The sequence below is a fragment of the Corythoichthys intestinalis genome, chromosome 1 (genome assembly GCF_030265065.1).
Source record: "Corythoichthys intestinalis isolate RoL2023-P3 chromosome 1, ASM3026506v1, whole genome shotgun sequence".
NCBI classification, from domain to species: Eukaryota; Metazoa; Chordata; class Actinopteri; order Syngnathiformes; family Syngnathidae; genus Corythoichthys; species Corythoichthys intestinalis.
Window position 1 is genome coordinate 6,498,463 of NC_080395.1, and position 19,749 is coordinate 6,518,211.

The window sequence follows — 19,749 nt, forward strand, 5'->3', positions numbered from 1 at the left end:
GAGACCCTGGAATGCCTCAAAATCAACAGAAAGTGACCTTGGAATGCCCCCAAATCAACAGGAAGTGACCCGATATGTACAGGAAGTGACCCTGGAATGCCCCCAAATCAACAGGAAGTGACATGATAGCTACAGGAAGTCCGAGGCACCTCAAAATCAACAGGAAATGACCCAAAATGCTCCCAAATCTAAAGAAGGTGACCCCAAAATCCCCTTTAAATCCACAGGGACTGGTCCAATATCTACAGGAAGTGAACCTGGAATGCCTCTAAAACAACAGGAAGTAACCCTGGACTGCCCCAAAATCAACAGGAAGTGACCCAATATGTACAGGAAGAGACCATGGAATGCCCCAAAATCAACAGGAAGTGACATAATGGCTCCAGGAAGTCTAAGGTACCTCAAAATCAACAGCTTGTGACCCAGTATGGACTGAAAGTGACCCCATGACCCAATACATACTGGAAGTGACCCTAAATGCCCCAAAATCTACAGAAAGTGACCCAATATGTACAGGAAGAGACCATGGAATGCCCCAAAATCAACAGGAAGTGACATGTAGCTCCAGGAAGTCTAAGGTACCTCAAAATCAACAGCTTGTGACCCAATATGGACTTAAAGTGACCCAATGACCCAATATTTACTGGAAGTGACCCTAAATGCCCCCAAATCTACAGAAAGTGACCCCGAAATCCCCCCTAAATCAACATGAAGTGACCCTGGAATTCCCCATAATCAACAGGAAGTGAAATAACAGCTACAGGAAGTCTGAGCTGCCTCAAAATCAATAGGAAGTGATCCAAGATGTACAGGGAGTGACCCTGGAATGCCCCACAATCAACAGGAAACGAAATAATTGCTATAAGAAGTCTGAGGTGCCTCAAAATTAACAGGAAGTGACCCAATATGTACAGGAAGTGAATCTCGAATGCCCCAAAATCAACAGGAAGTCTGAGGTTACTTCAAAATCAATAGGAAACTACCCAATACAGTGGGGCAAATAAGTATTTAGTCAATCACTAATTGTGCAAGTTCTCCCACTTGAAAATATTAGAGAGGCCTGTAATTGTCAACATGGGTAAACCTCAACCATGAGAGACAGAATGTGGGAAAAAAACCCAGAAAATCAAATTGTTTGATTTTTTTTTTAAAGAATTTATTTGCAAATCATGGTGGAAATAAGTATTTGGTCAATACCAAAAGTTCATCTCAATACTTTGTTAGGTACCCTTTGTTGGCGATAACAGAGGCCAAACGTTTTCTTTAAAATTTTACAAGCTTTTCAAACATTGTTGCTGGTATTTTGGCCCATTCCTCCATGCAGATCTCCTCTAGAGCAGTGATGTTTTGAGGCTGTCGTTGGACAACACGGACTTTCAACTCCCTTCACAGATTTTCTATGGGGTTGAGATCTGGAGACTGACTAGGCCACTCCAGGACCTTGAAATGCTTCTTATGAAGCCACTCCTTTGTTGCCCTGGTGGTGTGTTTGGGATCATTGTCATGCTGAAAGACCCAGCCACGTCTCATTTTCAATGCCCTTGCTGACGGAAGGAGATTTTCACTCAAAATCTCTCGATACATGGCCCCATTCATTCTTTCCTTTACACGGATTAGTCGTCCTGGTCCCTTTGCAGGAAAAACAGCCCCAAAGCATGATGTTTCAACCCCCATGCTTCACAGTGGGTATGGTGTTCTTCAGATGCAATTCAGTATTCTTTCTCCTTCAAACACAAGAACCTGTGTTTTTACCAAAAAGTTCTATTTTGATTTAATCTGACCATAACACATTCTCCAAGTCCTCTTCCGGATCATCCAAATGCTCTCTAGCGAACCGCAGACGGGCCTGGACGTGTACTGGCTTCAGCAGGGGGACATGTCTGGCAGTGCAGGATTTTAGTCCCTGGCGGCGCATTGTGTTACTGATAGTAGCCTTTGTTACTGTGGTCCCAGCTCTCTGTAGGTCATTCACTAGTTCCCCCCGTGTGGTTCTGGGATTTTTGCTCACCGTTCTTGTTATCATTTTGACGCCACGGGGTGAGATCTTGCATGGAGCCCCGGCTCGAGGGAGATTATCAGTGGTTCTTGTATGTCTTCCATTTTCTAATAATTGCTCTCACAGTTGATTTCTTTACACCAAGCGAAGAGTTAAGAGTTAGAGAAAACGTTTGGCCTCCGTTATTGCCAATAAAGGGTACATAGCAAAGTATTGAGATGAACTTTTGGTATTGACTAAATACTTATTTTCCACCATGATTTGCAAATAAATTCTTTAAAAATCAAACAATGTGATTTTCTTTTTTTATTCCCCCACATTCTGTCTCTCATGGTTGAGATTGACAATTACAGGCTTCTCCAATCTTTTTAAGTAGGAGAACTTGCACAATTAGTGGTTGACTAAATACTTATTTGCCCCACTGTACCTACAGAGTGTGGATATTGCATTGAAAACCAGACATTTGCTGCTAAAACAGTCATTTACCATGTTAATGTATGGGGTGTATTTCTGATTAGTTTGATGTTATCTTCATTGAAAAAAAAACAACTGCTTTTCCTTCAAAAATAAGGAAGTTTCTAAGCGACCCCAAACTTTTGAACGGTAGTGTATATCTGCAATACGCCAACTACTTTACGGTCAAATCGACAATATCGAGATCGCTCAAAATGGATGAGGCGACCCCAATGAATTGGACGTCTGTGGCTGTCAATGGCAGCCAGGGAGATTGAGCGGTGTCCCTCTCCGCCCGCCCACGCGGCGCCAGCAGGAGTCGCTCTTTCCTCAGCCACCGCATGTCGTCTTTGAGCGTCAGCGGGAAGTCCAGACTCTTCTCCAAGGCAGGCGGAGGAGCGGCGGCGGACACGACCACTTCAGATCATCAGCCGAGCGCAGACAGGCTGTCGTTCAAGTGAGTCCCGCCCATTGTACAGAACATTGCCACTGCGACTGTGTGAAAAAATTCATTTAGGGGGTGTATAGTGGCTATGTCTTGGAACTCCCTGACATAGAACAAAGTCACCTTGAAGCCAGATTTTTTTTTTTTTTTTTTAGGACGTTCCAAACCTCCTAAACATCTTTTTAGGTGGACATCATGGAATTGTGCATTATCTGTTGTTGCTAGGGGCAAGACGATGGTTTAGCTTTTCCATAACTTTTTGCGCATGAGCAGCACGCTTCCGTCACGCAATAGCATTTGTTGTTTTGCAGCCCGGACGAGTTTAACGTGAACGGGGACGACAAGCCCGTTCTGAGGAGGTTCGAGTAAGTCTGGCAGCTGGCGCAATGCATGCTGGGAGCCGCTTGGGTGCGCTCTGGTGTTTGTCTTAGTGTCAAACTCGTCTTTCTTCTAAATTCACTTTTTTGAGCCTGCGGATTGACGGTGCTCGACGTCCAATCCAATTGGAGGGGAGGGGCCGACAAATGTTGTTTGATTGGGCCCTCCTATTGGCACCGCCAATGGCAGTTCATTAGTTCATTCTCTTATAAAATGTGTATTTTATATTCTTTGATACCTAGAAAAAAATTGATTCAAATTTATTTGGGTGAAAATCAAGTGGATGCACATTAGGGGTGTGACGCCAATATTCAATTTACTGTTTTAAAATGGTGCCACTGTATGGGGGGTTGTAAGGAAGCAACAGATTGCTACCAGAACCTTCCACTAGAAAAGTGTCTGTGCAGCTAGACATCCAATTTGACCAGAATGGACGTCTAGCACAGTCAATGGCACTTAAACCAGAGCGTGTCTTGTGGGCATTTACAGGTCCCTTCCTGTTCATTTTAGGCCATTTACAGGTTATTTCCTGTTGATTTGGGGTCACTTTCTATTCATTTGGGGACATTCTCGAGTCACTTCCCTTTCAGTAACCCAAAATCAACAGGAAGTGACCCGGAATCGATCGGAAGTTACCCAGAAATGTGACCGATGAACAGGAAGTGACCTGGAGATGCCCCAGAATCAACAGGAAGTGATCTAAAATCAATAGGGAGTGACTCGTAAATCCCCCGAAATCAAAAGGAAGTGACCGATAAATAGGAAGTTACCTTGAAATGCCCCAGAATCAACAGAATAAGACTCAAAATCAACAGGAAGTGAGCCAAAATCAATAGGAAGTGACTTGTAAATACCTGGAACTCAACAGGAAGTGAATGATGAACAGGAAGTGACCCCGAAATGCCCCCAAATCAACAGAAAGTGACTCGAAAGCAATAGGAAGTCGAGCAAAAATGCCCTTAAATCAACAGGAAGTGACCCTGAATCAAGGGGAAATGACCCAAAATGTACAGGAAGTGAGCCAAAATCAACAGGAAGTGACAAGCAAATACCCGGAAATCTACCAGGAAGTGACCAAAGAGCAACGAGTGACCCGGGAATGACCCAAAATCGACAGGAAGTGACCCACAATGTACAGGAAGTGAGCCAAAATCATTAGGAAATGACTCGGAAATACCCGCAAATAAGCAGGAAGTGAATGATGAACAGGAAGTGGCCAAAATCAAGAGATGACCTGTAAATACCTGGAACTCAACAGGAAGTGAATGATGAACAGGAAGTGACCCTGAAATGCCCCAAAATCAACAGAAAGTGACTCGAAATCAATAGGAAGTTGAGCAGAAATGCCCTTAAATCAACAGGAAGTGACCCAGAATCAACAGGAAATGACCCAAAATGTACAGGAAGTGAGCCAAAATCAACAGGAAGTGAGCCGGATATGCCTCAAAATCAACAGGAAATGCCCTGAAAGTTGACACTATGACCCGAAGTTGAGCAGAAATGCCCTTAAATCAACAGGAAGTGACCCAGAATCAACAGGAAATCGCCCAAAATCAATAGGAAGTGACATGAAATCAACAGGAAGTGAGCCGGATATGCCGCAAAATCAACAGGAAGTGACCCAAAATCAATAGCAAGTGACTAGCAAATAACCAGAAATCAACCAGTAAGTGACCAAAGAACAGAGAGTGACCTGGAAATGACCCTAAAATGACAGGAAATGACCCAAAATGTACAGGAAGTGAGCCAAAATCAATAGGAAGTGACTTGTAAATACCTGGAACTCAACAAGAAGTGAATGATGAACAGGAAGTGACCCTGAAATGCCCCCAAATCAACAGAAAGTGACTCGAAAGCAATAGGAAGTCGAGCAAAAATGCCCTTAAATCAACAGGAAGTGACCCTGAATCAAGGGGAAATGACCCAAAATGTACAGGAAGTAAGCCAAAATCAACAGGAAGTGACAAGCAAATACCCGGAAATCTACCAGGAAGTGACCAAAGAGCAACGAGTGACCCGGAAATGACCCAAAATCGACAGGAAGTGACCCACAACGTACAGGAAGTGAGCCAAAATCATTAGGAAATGACTCGTAAATACCAGGAAATCAACAGGAAGTGAATGATGAACAGGAAGTGAGCAAAAATCAATTAGAAAGCGACTTGTAAATACCTGGAAATCAACAGGAAGTGAATGATGAACAGGAAGTGACCCTGAAATGCCCCCAAATCTACAGAAAGTGACTCGAAATCAACAGGAAGTTGAGCAGAAATGCTCTTAATTCAACAGGAAGTGACCCAGAATCAACAGGAAATCACCCAAAACCAATAGGAAGTGACCTGAAATCAACAGGAAGTGAGCCAGATAGGCCACAAAATCAACAGGAAATCGCCCAAAATCAATAGGAAGTGACCTGAAATCAACAGGAAGTGAGCCGGAAATGCTACAAAATCAACAGGAAGTTACCCGAAATCAACAGGAAGTGACTAGAAAATAACCAGAAATCAACCGGTAAGTGACCGAAGAACAGAGTGACCTGGAAATGACCCAAAATGTACAGGAAGCGAGCCAAAATCAATAGGAAGTGAATCGTAAATATTAGAATATATTACTAGCCTTAGGACCTATTACTGTATGCTAATAGTAGCCTTAAATTATGAGCTACCCGAAGGTTCCCACCCTTAATGTGCATCGTTGACTTTTGTGGGCCATGCGGCTCTGATCTGGTCCCCGGGCCGCCAGTTTGACACTTGTGTGTTGGTGATGGTGTGTGTGTGTGTTTAGTACTACTGGATAGGTAACGTCTGGTGCTGTCTAATTGCTGCTTTGGGTTTCTTGATCAGCCTTGACATAAACCAATCAAGTCGCGTCCTTTCCAATGTCCCGCCTCCTCGTCACAAAAAAACTGCAAACCTTCAGGGGATAAAACATGGAAACGACGACAGCTGTCAGTCAAACGGATGATAGGCGGAGTCTGATTAGTTCAGACGGAGGGCGGTGCTCGCTGATGACATCACTTCCGCTCTGACGGTGTCTTCCGCCCTTCGCAGAGACAACTTCCTGCGCAGTTTGGCCGCCTCCCAATGGGAGAAAAGGAGGCGGAGTCAACACCTGAGCCTCTCCGAGCCGCCCGACGACGCCGTGCCCAAGGAGGACGGAGGAGATAACAGAGAGATTCCTGCTAATGGTGCGTTTGGCTGTTATCGTCCACTTTTGCTCACTTTTCGTTTGACTTGTTAGTACTTTTTGACACGTTTTTCAAACTCTCTCGTAGCAAGTTTTTTTTTATGTTATCCCAAAATTTTTTGTTTTTAATCGTTTGATTGGAGCACAATTAAATTATTATTTTTGTATTTATTCTGGGGTCACTTCCTGTTAATTTTGGGTCACTTCAAATTAATATTTTGTCACTTCCTGTTAATTTTGGGGCATTCCGGGGTTGCGTCGTGTTATATTGGGTCACTTCCTGTTGATTTGGAGGCATCCCAGGGTCATTTCCTGTTTATTTTGGGTCACTTCTAATTAATATTTCATCACTTCCTGTTGATTTTGGGGCATTCCAGGGTCACTTCCTGTTTATTTTGGGTCTCCCTTCTAATTAATATTTCATCACTTCCTGTTAATTTTGGGGCATACCGGGGTCGCGTCTTGTTATATTAGGTCACTTCTTGTTGATTTTGAGGCATTCAAGAGTCATTTCCTGTTTATTTTGGGTCCCTTCAAATTAATATTTTGTCACTTCCTGTTAATTTTGAGGCGTTTCGGGGTCGCGTTGTGTTATATTGGGTCAGTTCCTGTTGATTTTGAGGCATTCAAGGGTCATTTCCTGTTTATTTTGGGTCACATCTAATTTTTCGTCACTTCCAATTTTGGGGCATCTAGGGGTCGCGCTTTGTTTTATTTGGTCACTTCCTGTTGATTTTGAGGTATTCAAGAGTCATTTCCTGTTTATTTTGGGTCACTTCCAGTTAATATTTGTTCATCTGTTGACCTTGGGGCATTCCAGGGTCACTTGGAAATCGAGTCACTTCCTGTTTATTTTGGGTCACTTCTAATTTTTTTTCACTTCTTTTAATTTTGGGGCATTTTGGGGTTGCGTCCTGTTATATCGGGTCACTTCCTGTTGATTTTGAGGCATTCCAGGGTCATTTCCTGTTTATTTTGGGTCAATTCAAATTAATATTTTGTCATTTCCTGTTAATTTTGGGGCATTTCGGGGTCGGTTGTGTCATATTGGGTCACTTCCTGTTGATTTTGAGGCATTCAAGTGTCATTTCCTGTTCATTTTGGGTCCCTTCAAATTAATATTTTGTCACTTCCTGTTAATTTTGGGGCATCTAGGGGTCGCGCCTTGTTATATTAGGTCACTTCCTGTTGATTTTGAGGCATTCAAGATTAATTTCCTGTTTATTTTGGGTCACTTCTAATTAATATTTTTTCACTTCCTTTTTTATTTTGGGGCATTTTGGGGTCGCGTCCTATCATATCGGGTGACTTCCTGTTGACTTTGAGGTATTCCAGTGTCACCCCCTGTTTATTTTGGGTCTCTTCTCATTAATATTTCATCACTTCCTGTTAATTTTGGGGCATATCGGGTCGCGTCTTGTTATATTAGCTCACTTCCTGTTGATTTTGAGGCATTCCAGGGTCATTTCCTGTTTATTTTGGGTCACTTCAAATTAATATTTTGTCACTTCCTGTTAATTTTGGGGCATTCCGGGGTTGCGTCGTGTTATATTGGGTGACTTCCTGTTGATTTTGTGGCATTCACGTTCGTTTCCTGTTAATTTTGGGTCACTTCCAGTTAATATTTCGTCATCTGTTGATTTTGGGGCATTTCGAGGTCACGTCCTGCCATATTGTGTCACTTCCTGCTGATTTTGGGGCACTCCGGGGTCACTTCCTGTTGATTTTGGGTCCCTTCTAATATTTCATCACTTCCTGTTGATTTTGGGGCATTTTGGGGCCGCTAGTGATTTTGAGGCAAACCAGGTTCACTAATTGTAGATATTGAGTCATTTCCTGTATTTTTGGGCCACTCCCAGTTAAGATTTCCTCACTTGCTGTTCATTCTGGGGCATTTTAGGGTGGTGCCCTCTTATATCAGGTCACTTCCTGTTGATTTTGGGGCATTTCGGGGTCATTTTCTGTTGATATCGGGTCAATTAGGTTGGAAATCAATAGGGATGAATGAAACTTTTTGTGCCATTGGGAAATTGTCCATTGGAAATGAATGGGTATTTTTTTGGCAAATTTTGGCAGAACTCTGTTTTTTGTATTAACTCAATAGATTTTTTTTGATGTACAAATGATGTGATTTTGAAAAAAATATTGGACAATTAGTGTTTTGAAATGTCACGTTTGGATGGAAAAAAACCCCCCAAAAAAACAAAAAACAAAAAAAAAAAACGTTTTTGGATGAATGGTCATATTTAGGGTGTTAAAAGGAAGCTCCCTGGTAGCTTTAAGCTACCATCAATGATTTTGTGATGTAATTTTTTGTTTGTTTGTTAAGTTTTGTAGATATTCAGCTTTGAATTTGTAGTGAGAGCGTCACATCTACAGCCAAACGGATTTGCAATGGTTAATTCGTGCTGTAAAGTTTCATTTGTGCTGCCACTGCTTTGCAGTTATGACAGATTATTTTGTGGGGTGGGGGGGCATCCCCATGTCACTTCCTATTGATTTTAGCTCACATCCGATAGATTTTCAGCAACTTTTTGTTACATCTTGTTGATTTGGGGACAAATCCAAGGACACGTTTTGTACAAAAAATAGTGGCATTTTTGTGGCATTGAAAATGCATGGAGGCCATGGAAATGTACAAGGACGTTTTTGTCAAATTGAACTCATTGGCCTCCATTGACTGGCGTGGATGTCCAACCCACTTGAAGTGGGAGGGAGCAATTGAATGAGCATACGCAGACCTTTCATTTTTGGGTCACTTCCTTGGCTACCATTGACGCCACTAGATGTCGAATCCTTGTTGTCGTTTTGTCGAAGCTTAGTAACTTCGGTACGTGTGTGAATACAGGTACGCCCGAGTCGGAGGAAAGCTCCGAGCCGCCGGATCCAGCGGCGTCGTGCGGCGTTCGGCGTCAACTCAGTACGCTGTCTGATGACAGGAAGTTCGTTCTGGACATGCTCTTCTCCAAAGCGTCCGCCGGCGACGACGACGGGCAACAGGGAGGTCGGGCGTCGGAGCGCCTCTCTGACTCTGCGTCGGAGGAGGCGGGTCCTCCCGGCGAGTTGGAAGGATCCACCGTGGCCGAAGAGCAACAGGTAAAACTAGGGTTGTTCCGATCATGTTTTTTTGCTCCCGATCGTTTTAGTTTGAGTATCTGCCCATCCCGATATTTCCCGATCCGATTGCTTTTTTTTTTTTTTTTTTTTTTTTTTTTTTTGCTCCCGATTCAATTCCAATCATTCCCGGTAATTTTTCCCGATCATATATATTTTGAGAAAAACATGAATAAAACTCGGATGAATATATACATTCAACATACAGTACATAAGTACAGTATTTGTTTATTATGACAATAAATCCTCAAGATGGCATTTACATTATTAACATTCTTTCTGTAAGAGGGATCCACGGATAGAAAGACTTGTAATTCTTAAAGGATGAATGTGACTTTGTATATTGTGACTACATATTGCCATCTAGTGTATTTGTTGAGCTTTCAGTAAATGATACTGTAGCCATTTAACTGTTCTGCCCAAATGCATGATGGGAAGTGCAACCATGACCGTGCGTAGTGGCACCAATTGATATATCTTCTCTGCGTTGGGAAGTAATATAGGGTGTTAAAGTAAAGATCAACCACTACCGTTCTTCCCCACATTGCTTCCCACGATATTTTTAATTGTTGAGAGAGGGATTTTTAGGCTTTAGCCAATTAAAAAGAGGCTCCAAAGACTGCGAAAAATTAATTTAAAAAAAATTACCGCCGTTTACGCGATAAATTTGATAGCCCGACTTTAAGCCAAAACTAAAGACTCTGGATGAATGTAAGACATTTTGTCTGTAACGTAAAATACAATTAGAAAACGATTTAATTGAAAAATACATATATATTAAAAAAAGGCATGTCCGATATTTTTTTTGCCGATTCCGATACTTTGAAAGTGACGTGATCGGACCTGATCGATCGGGACATCTTTAGTAAAAACGTCTTGTCCTGTGGATTTTGGGACATCTCCTGGTTCCTTTCTGTTGATTTCAGGTTTTGGGGCACTCTGGGTCACCTTTTTTTTTCTTTTAAAAAATTTTTTAAAAACCTGTTCAGCTGTTTGACACAGAGATTGGAAGTCTAAGTGTCCGGTTAGTCTGAACAGTTTTAATATTTCACATTGAGAGTGTGACTTTCACCCATTGTGATCATTCAACGTATCTCTTTTATTATGACAAAGCAGTGAACAGGAAGGGGTTATGGGGGAACGAGAAAAATGAAACACAAGAGAAGAAAGAAAAACACAAACAACAACAAGGAATACATTGAACGCCTACACTATTAACATGTTGGTGTTGTTGTCAGCTAGATGTATTTCCGATTGACACCACGTGGGGGGGGGCTTGTTGACCAGGGAAAAAGGGGAGTTGGTGGGGAAGTCTACTATAAGCTAAGTGATTGGGAGTGGTAGAGTGTACACAACTCAGCTCTGTGATCTAGAACCCAGTAATCGTGTGAATCCCATGTGAGTGTAAGCCCGTTGCGACCGACCCTACGCCGCCCCACCGCCAGCCCTGGCACCGGGACCCCCCCACCAGAGCGCGCCCAATCACATCCAGCCGCACGTGAGCCCCACCAAACTCGCGACAGCCCCGCAGACAAGCGGAGACACCGCGCAGGCGCCAACCCAGGGCCACGGCTCCCACCCACCCAGCCCAGGGAGGGAGGGCTGGGTGGGCGGCCATCACCCCCCCGGGATCCACCAGGGTGGTCCCTGGGCCACCCGTGTTCCCATCAACCGGCCCTCAGGGATGGGAAGAGGGGATGCACCACAATGACACTGTCATTAACATCAATGAATGCTTATAACAGATGTCACTTAGTGTTATCCGGCAAATTATCTCACTTTTGAATGGATGTAAATGGTCTGAGCTGGACATAAATGGAGTGACATTACATGTCATGCTCATGGCAGTGTCAAGTCATATTTATGATGGTTTTATGTCAGTCTTATGGCAGCACTGTCAAATAAAGTGTTACTAAATACCATAAGTAGCCATTAATGAAACAACTGGAACAGTAACTGAAGAAATAATTAGCACATTCAACATACTGTACATAAGTACCGTATTTGTTTATTATAGCAATAATACAAGATGGTTTAACATTATTAACATTCTGTTCAAGCGATCCATGGATAGAAAGACTTGTACTCAAATTTATCTTTTAAGGACTACAAGTTATAGTAATTTTATATTAAGAAAAAGAACGTCTCCTGCTCTGCCCAAATGCACGATGGGAAATTGGGCAACCATGACTGTCAGTGGTGGCTGCAAATGGTATACAGTATGTTCTGCGTTGAGTTCAATTAGGTCTGTTAAGAAAAAGAGAATCTCCTGCTCCACCTAAATGCATGATGGGAAGTTGGGCAACCATGACTGTCAGTAGAGGCTGCAAACGGTAAACAATGTGTTCTACGTTGTGTTCATTTAAGCGTGTTAAGAAAAAGATTGTCGCTTGCTCCGCCCAAATGCATTATGGGAAGTTGGGCAACCATGACTGTCAGTGGTGGCTGCAAATTGTATACAGTATGTTCTGCGTTTAGTTCAATTTGGTGAGTTAAGAAAAAGAAAATCTCCTGCTCCGCCCAAATGCATGATGGGAAGTTGGGCAACCATGACTGTCAGTAGTGGCTGCAATAGGTATACAATGTGTTCTATGTTGTGTTCATTTAAGTGTGTTAGGAAAAAGATCGTCGCTTGCTCCGCCCAAATGCATAATGGGAAGTTGTGCAACCGTGACTGTTTGTGGGGGCTGCCAAAACTAAGCCAATAAAAGGCGCGGTCCAATGAACTCCTATGTCAGAGTGACTCTCGCATTTCTCTGCCTTGTCGCTCTCAATATGCTAAAACGGCATCATTGTAAACTGTTTGAGGTGACGCATGAATGGGTCATTCCGTGCAAGCGTTAATTGCGTCAAATATTTTAACGTGATTCATTTAAAAAATTAATTACCGCCCGTTAACGCGATAAATTTGACAGCCCTAGTCATAAGCATTCATTTACGCCCATGATAGTGTCTTGTCATAAATATGACGGCAGTGTTATGACACCGTTGTCAAATAAAGTGTTGCCTATTAACCCAAAAAAATCAACAAATAAGCCACAGTGGACTATAAGCCGCAGTATTCAAAATGAAGGAAAAAAAGTAGCATCCTACAGTCCGACAATTACGGTAATTAGCTTGGTGTTGACAAATTGGTTTTTCCTTGCTGTGTTCAGAAGCGTGACATGGGTCAGCCGAGCAGCGTGGACGCCCAGGGTCCCACCCGGCGTCTGGAAAGCACCTCGCTAGGGCCTGTGGATACGTGGGACCAACAGTTGAGTGGCGCCAGCCTTCGGATTAAAGATTTGGACTTCTCAGACCTCATGGATGAGGAGGACCTTGACGTCCTGGACACCACGGATGCTGCCTTTTCTGCGCCTTTGGGGGGGCTCCCGCCTCCTCCGCCCCCACCGCCTGGGGTCCCGGCTCCTCCTCCTCTGCCGCCCGGAGTTCCTGTTCCTCCTCCTCCACCACCCGGACCTCCGGCTCCTCCACCGCCACCACCCGGACTTCTGGCTCCTCCTCCGCCGCCGCCACCTGGACTCCTGGCTCCTCCTCCGCCACCTCTGCCCGGTGGTTCAGCTACTCCCCCTGCACCTTGGGCCAAATCGCCATCAGGGACAAAGAAGAAAAAGACTGTAAAGTTGTTTTGGCGCGAACTGAAGCAGACGGAAGCACCGGCCAAGTGCCGCTTCGGACGGGGCACCCTCTGGGCCTCTCTGGACAAGGTCCAAGTGGACACGGGAAAGCTGGAGCACCTTTTTGAGTCCAAAGCTAAAGAGACGCCCATTGCTAAGGTAAGCCGCGACAGCAAATTTTTAGATATGGCATATACAGTACATAGACCCTAATGCAAGCCGACGGGGACAGCCGTTACCTCTCATTTTGTGTCAGTGCCGTTTGATCACTTTTTGGGCCCTTTGACGTCTAAATTGAATGGTTTCTTCCAGTAAACGTGTGTGGACTCAACTTTAGTGTGGTATGTGCGCAGAAAGCACCGGAGACCAAAAAGTCTGAGATCCTGGTTCTGGACTCCAAACGGAGCAACGCCATCAACATCGGGATGACGGTCCTGCCCGCTGTTCACGTCATCAAGAGTGCCGTCCTCAACTTTGACGACTTTGCCATCAGCAAGGAGGGCGTGGAGGTAGGCGGGCGGGTGGGACGCCACGAGCCGCTGCGTACTCACGTTTGTCCTCTCGGGAGCAGAAGATCCTGAGCATGACCCCCACGGAGGAGGAGAAGCAGAAGATTCGGGAGGCCCGCTTGGCCAATCCTGACGTTCCCCTGGGGACGGCTGAGGAATTCCTCTCGAGCCTGGCTTCTATCAGCGCCCTGACCCCCCGCCTGCAGCTGTGGTCTTTCAAGCTCAACTACGAGACTCTCGAGAAGGTCAAAATCACCAATCAGTTAGGGCCGCCGCCGCTAATCCACAGCTCTCTGATAATCCTTTAGAGGTCGACTGATAAGGGATTTTCAAGAGACCATGCCAATTACTTTTTTTTTTTTTTTTTTTTTTTACAAGACAATTGAAATTGCCAAAAATATACCCATTCATTTCTAATGGGCAAAATTTCCAATTCATTTCAATGGCACAAATACTTCAGTTCACTCATATTGATTTCCAACCGAAGTGACTCAATATCAATAGGAAGTGACTCCGAAATTCCCCAGAATCAACAGGAAGTGACCCGATACTAACAGGAAGTTACTACTAAATGCCTCAAAATTAACAGGAAGTGACCACCAAATGACCCTAGTTCAATAGGAAATGACCCGATAACAGGAAGTGACCCCTAAAGGGCCTTGACTCAATAGAAGGTGACCTGATGCCAACAGGAAGTGACGCTGAAATGCCCCAAAATCAAAAGGAATTGACTTAATGCCAACAAGAAGTTACACTAAATACCTCAAAATGAACAGTAAGTGACCACGAAATGACCCCAATTCAATGGGAAGTGAACCGATAACAGGAAGTGACCCCTAAATGCCTTTGAATCAACAGGTAGTGCCCTGATATCAACAGGACGTGACCCTGAAATGCCCCAAAATGGAAATGATCCGAAACCAATAGGAAGTTACCACTAAATGCCCCCAAATCAACAGGAAGTAATCGTGAAATGACCCCAGATCAATAGGAAGTGACCCGATAACAGGAAATGACCACAAACTTTCTCCAATTCAATAGAAAGTGACCCAATACAAACAGGAAGTTACCACTAAATGCCCCAAAATCAACAGGAAGTGACCGCCAAATGACCCCAGATCAATAGGAAGTGACCCGAAATGCCCCTGAATCGACGAGAAGTAACCTGATCTCAATGGGAAGTGACCCTGAAATGCCCCAAAATCAATAGGAAGTAACTCAATAACAGGAAGTGACTACGAAATGACCCATGTTCAATAGGAAGTGACCCAATAACAGGAAGTGACGCACCTGAATCAAAGAGAAAGGATGTCAACAGGAAGTGCCCCGTTATGCCCGAAAATAAACAGGACAGTTAGCTACAGGAAGTGATCCTGGAATGACCCCAAATCTATAGGAAGTGACCTGATATCAACAGGACGTGACCTGAAAATGACCCCACATCACAAGGAAGTGACCTCATATCAATAGCAAGTGACCTGATAATGGCCCCAAATCAACAGGAAGTGACCTGAAAATGACCCTAAATCAATCGGAAGTGACCTGATATCAATAGCAAGTGACCTGAAAATGACCCCAAATCAATAGGAAGTGACCTGATATAAACAGGAAGTGACCTGAAAATGACCCCAAATCATTAGGAAGTGACCTAATATCAACAGGAAGTGACCTGAAAATGACCCGAAATCACAAGGAAGTGAACTGATATCAACAGGAAGTGACCTGAAAATGACCCCAAATCAATAGGAAGTGCCCTGATATCAACAGGAAGTGACCTGAAAATGACCCCAAATCAATAGGAAGTGACCTGATATCAACAGGAAGTGACCTGAAAATGACCCCAAATCACAAGGAAGTGACCTGATATCAACAGGAAGTGACCTGAAAATGACCCCGAATCAATGGGAAGTGACCTCATATCAATAGTAAGTGACCTGGTAATGACCCCAAATCAACAGGAAGTGACCTGATATCAAATGGAAGTGACCTGAAAATGATCCCAAACAACAGGGAGTGCCATGATATCAACAGGAAGTGACCTGAATATGACACCAAACAACAGGAAGTGACCTGAATATGACACCAAACAACAGGAAGTGACCTGAATATGACACCAGACAATAGGAAGTGACCTGAATATGACACCAGACAATAGGAAGTGACCTGAATATGACACCAGACAATAGGAAGTGACCTGAATATGACACCAGACAACAGGAAGTGACCTGAATATGACACCAGACAACAGGAAGTGACATGATATGAACAGGAAGTGACCTGATATCAACAAGTGACCTGAAAATTACCCCAAACAATAGGAAGTGACCTGAAAATGACCCCAAATCAACAGGAAGTGACCTGATACTAACAGGAAGTAACCTGAAAATTACGCCAAATCAACAGGAAATGACCTGATATCAACAGGAAGTGACCTGAAATGACCCAAAATTAACTGGAAGGGACCAGATATCAACAGAAAGTATCTAAAAATGACCCCATATCATCTGGAAGTGGCCTGAAAATGATCCCAAATCAACAGGAAATGACCTGATATCAATAGGAAGTGACCTGAAATGACCCAAAATTAACAGGAAGGGACCAGATATCAACAAGAAGTATCTAAAAATGACCCCATATCATCTGGAAGTGGCCTGAAAATTATCCCAAATCAACAGGAAGTGACCTGATGTCAACAGGAAGTGACCTGAAAATGGCCCCAAACAACAGGAAGTGACCTGATATTAACAGGAAGTGACTTGAAAGTGACCCCAAACAACAGGAAGTGACCTGATATCAACAGGAAGTGACCTGAAAATGACACCAAACAACAGGAAGTGACCTGAATATGACCCCCAAACAACAGGAAGTAACCTGATAGCAGCAAGCAGTGACCTGAAAATGACCCCAAACAATAGGAAGTGACCTGAAAATGATCCCAAATCAACAGGAAGTGACCTGTTACTAACAGGAAGTAATCTGAAAATGACCCCAAATCAAAAGGAATTGCCCTGATATCAACAGGAAGTGACCTGAAAATGACCCCAAATCAACAAGACCCCCAAGGTCTACAGAAATTGCATATTGTAGTTGTATAAATGCATTTTTCTTCTATTTCATTTGCAAGTCTGACCACTAGGTGGTGCAAAATCACATTTAACAGATTTCATCACCCAAACATAAAAGTTATCCTATTACGATATATCGGCGATTCGTGGGGGGGGAGTCCATATAATAGTCGGCCAGTATTTCGGTTAACCTTCATAAGAATATTCATCTTCCAAACAGTGAACATAACACACCCTATTTGCCGGTATTAAAAAAAACCCCCAAAAAACCCTGTCAAACTCCGATCGAACGTGGCTCCGATTGACGTCGGGCGGGTGTGTCGCAGGAGATTGCCGAGCCCCTGTTTGACTTGAAGTTGGGCATGGAGCAGCTGGCCGGCAACCGAACCTTCAAGAAGATCCTGGCCACGCTGCTGGCCGTGGGGAACTTTCTCAACGGTTCCGAGGTTGGTATGCTAGCGCCCCTGCTGGCTGAACGTACAACCGCCTGACCGACCACCTGTGTTTGTACCCTCCCTCAGGCCGGCGGCTTTGAGCTGGCCTACCTGGAGAAGGTAGCGGAGGTGAAGGACACGGTCCACCGTCAATCTTTGCTCCATCACGTCTGCAGCCTGGTCACGGAAAGCGAGCCGCGCTCGTCCGACCTTTACTCCGAGATCCCTGCTATCACACGTTCTGCCAAGGTGCGCTCCGTCCCGAAGCTTTCCTGACCAATCCCGTTCAGAATTGGAGTCGGTTTTGCACTTAGAATGAAGGCTGGGCAAGGAGCTAAATGTAAGCGTGGTGGCCGAAAATGGTACTGCATCCAGGATGAAATCCATATTATGTAGTGCAAAAGCCCCCATCTGTCATTTTTTTTTAAAGAGGGGGTTTAATATCAAATCTTTATAACTTGTACTAACATTTGTCTTTTAAGAACTACATGTCTTTCTAACCGTGGATCCCTTTAAATGAGAAAATGGGGTGATTTTCTCCCGTTTTTTTTAAGGTGGACTTTGAGCTTCTGGCAGAGAATCTGCTCCAACTGGAGAGACGCTGCAAGGCATCCTGGGAAAACTTGAAGGTGGTCTCCAAGCACGAGACCAAAAGCGCTCTGAAGAACAAGATGGCCGACTTCCTGAAGGATTGCACGCAGAGGATCGTCATTCTCAAAGTGGTCCACAGGAGAGTCATCAACAGGTGTCCGTCCATCCGTCCTTTGTCCGTCCTTTTACCAAGTTCATTTGCAAAACCAATTAATAGATTTTGATTAGCTTTTTTTAACAAGAATTTCGCCAGTTTTCCCGCTTTTATTTGAGTAAAACACAGCAAGAATGCCGACGCTAGCTTTGACCGCCCGCAGGTTCCGCTCGTTTTTGCTCTTCCTGGGCCAGCCGGCGTCATCGGCGCGGGACACCAAAGTGACGGGCTTCTGCCGGATCATCAGCGAGTTCGCGCTGGAGTACCGCACCACCAGAGAGAGGGCGCTCACCCTCAAACGCAAGCGAGAGAAACACCGAGAGAGGACCAAAACGCGAGGGAAGATGATCACAGAGGTCAGTCAAACACACTCGCACGTCCTTTTTTAATCATCTGTATTTTTCACTTGTTGAAATTTGCCCACCGGCCCAGACGCACCCGGGGACAGCACCAACCAAAACAAGTGCCGCTCGGCTGACGCTGCCCCGCGTGCGCCCCCCGGCAAGGCCGAATCTCGCGCGTCCTCTTATTTTAACCCTTTGTACTGACTCCATGTATCAAAAGCTTGAAGAACACTCACCGAAAACAGGTTGACAATTTATTCGTCGACAATGGTAAAAACATTGGCGGTGATGAACGTCTATTCTTTTGCCATCATTTGAAATGAGTACTACTAGTAGTAGACATTTGGAGGAGGGGACTGGTAACGAACGAGTAAATAGATGACATTGACGAAATAATCTTTCAAAGAATGATTATGCAAATAAAAATTATGAACAGAATCGGTGACAAAGGGCAGCCTTGGCGGAGTCCAATCCTCACTGGGAACGAATTTGACTTACTGCCGGCAATGCGGACCAGACTCTGACACCGGTCGTAAAGGGACCGAACAGCCCTTACCAAGGGGCTCGGTACCCCGTACTCCCGGAGCACCCTCCACAGGACTCCCCTAGGCACACGGTCGAACGCCTTCTCCAAATCCACAAAACACATGTAGACTGGTTGAGTGAACTCCCATGCCCCCTCGAGGATCCTGCCAAGGGTGTAGAGCTGGTCCACTGTTCCATGGCCGGGACGAAAACCACACTGTTCCTCCCGAATCTGAGATTCGACTTCCTGATGGACCTTCCTCTCCAGCACCCCTGAATAGACTTTACTGGGGAGGCTGAGGAGCATTATTGGAACACACCCTCCGTCCCCCTTCTTGAAAAGGGGGACCACCACCCCGGTCTGCCAATCCAGAGGCACTGTCCCCGATGTCCACGCAATGTTGTAGAGGCGTGTCAGCCACGGCAGCCCCACAACATCCAGAGCCTTTAGGAACTCCGGGCGAATCTCATCGACCCCCGGGGCCTTGCCACCGAAGAGCTTTCCAACCACCTCAGTGACTTCAACCCCAGAGATCGGAAAGCCCACCTCGGAGTCCCCAGACCCTGCTTCCTCAAAGGAAGGCATGTCGGTGGAATTGGGGAGGTTTTCGAAGTATTCTCTCCACCGACTCACGACGTCCCGAGTCGAAGTCAGCAATACCCTATCTTCACTATGTACAGTGTTAATGGTGCACTGCTTTCTTCTCCGCAGACACCGGATGGTGGACCAGAATTTCCTCCAAGCAGTCCGGAAGTCGTTTTCCATAGCCTCGCCAAACTCCTCCCATGTTGGAGTTTTTGCCTCGGCGACCGCCGTAGCTGCAGTCCGCTAGGCCAGCAGATACCTGTCAGCTGCCTCCGGAGTACCACAGGCCAAAAAGGCCTGGTAGGCCTCCTTAGTTCAGCTTGACGGCATCCCTTACCGCTGGTGTCCACCA

The 19,749-nt window shown here is 44.9% G+C and overlaps 1 protein-coding gene across 4 annotated transcripts in view; it reads left to right on the top strand.

Annotated features, from left to right (window-relative positions):
- The window catches only part of fhod1 (formin homology 2 domain containing 1), a 77,151-nt gene that overhangs the window by 37,670 nt on the left and 19,732 nt on the right, over window positions 1-19,749 (top strand). Inside the window, exons 10-20 of one of the 4 annotated variants that reach the window (XM_057844858.1) lie at window positions 2,763-2,906; window positions 3,206-3,259; window positions 6,323-6,459; window positions 9,307-9,554; window positions 12,728-13,348; window positions 13,543-13,698; window positions 13,761-13,943; window positions 17,090-17,209; window positions 17,285-17,446; window positions 17,752-17,942; window positions 18,106-18,298. In XM_057844858.1, the coding sequence (XP_057700841.1) occupies window positions 2,763-2,906; window positions 3,206-3,259; window positions 6,323-6,459; window positions 9,307-9,554; window positions 12,728-13,348; window positions 13,543-13,698; window positions 13,761-13,943; window positions 17,090-17,209; window positions 17,285-17,446; window positions 17,752-17,942; window positions 18,106-18,298 (2,209 nt within the window). The remainder of the gene's footprint in view (window positions 1-2,762; window positions 2,907-3,205; window positions 3,260-6,322; window positions 6,460-9,306; window positions 9,555-12,727; window positions 13,349-13,542; window positions 13,699-13,760; window positions 13,944-17,089; window positions 17,210-17,284; window positions 17,447-17,751; window positions 17,943-18,105; window positions 18,299-19,749) is intronic. The other 3 variants (XM_057844873.1, XM_057844866.1, XM_057844880.1) reach the window with 3 other exon arrangements.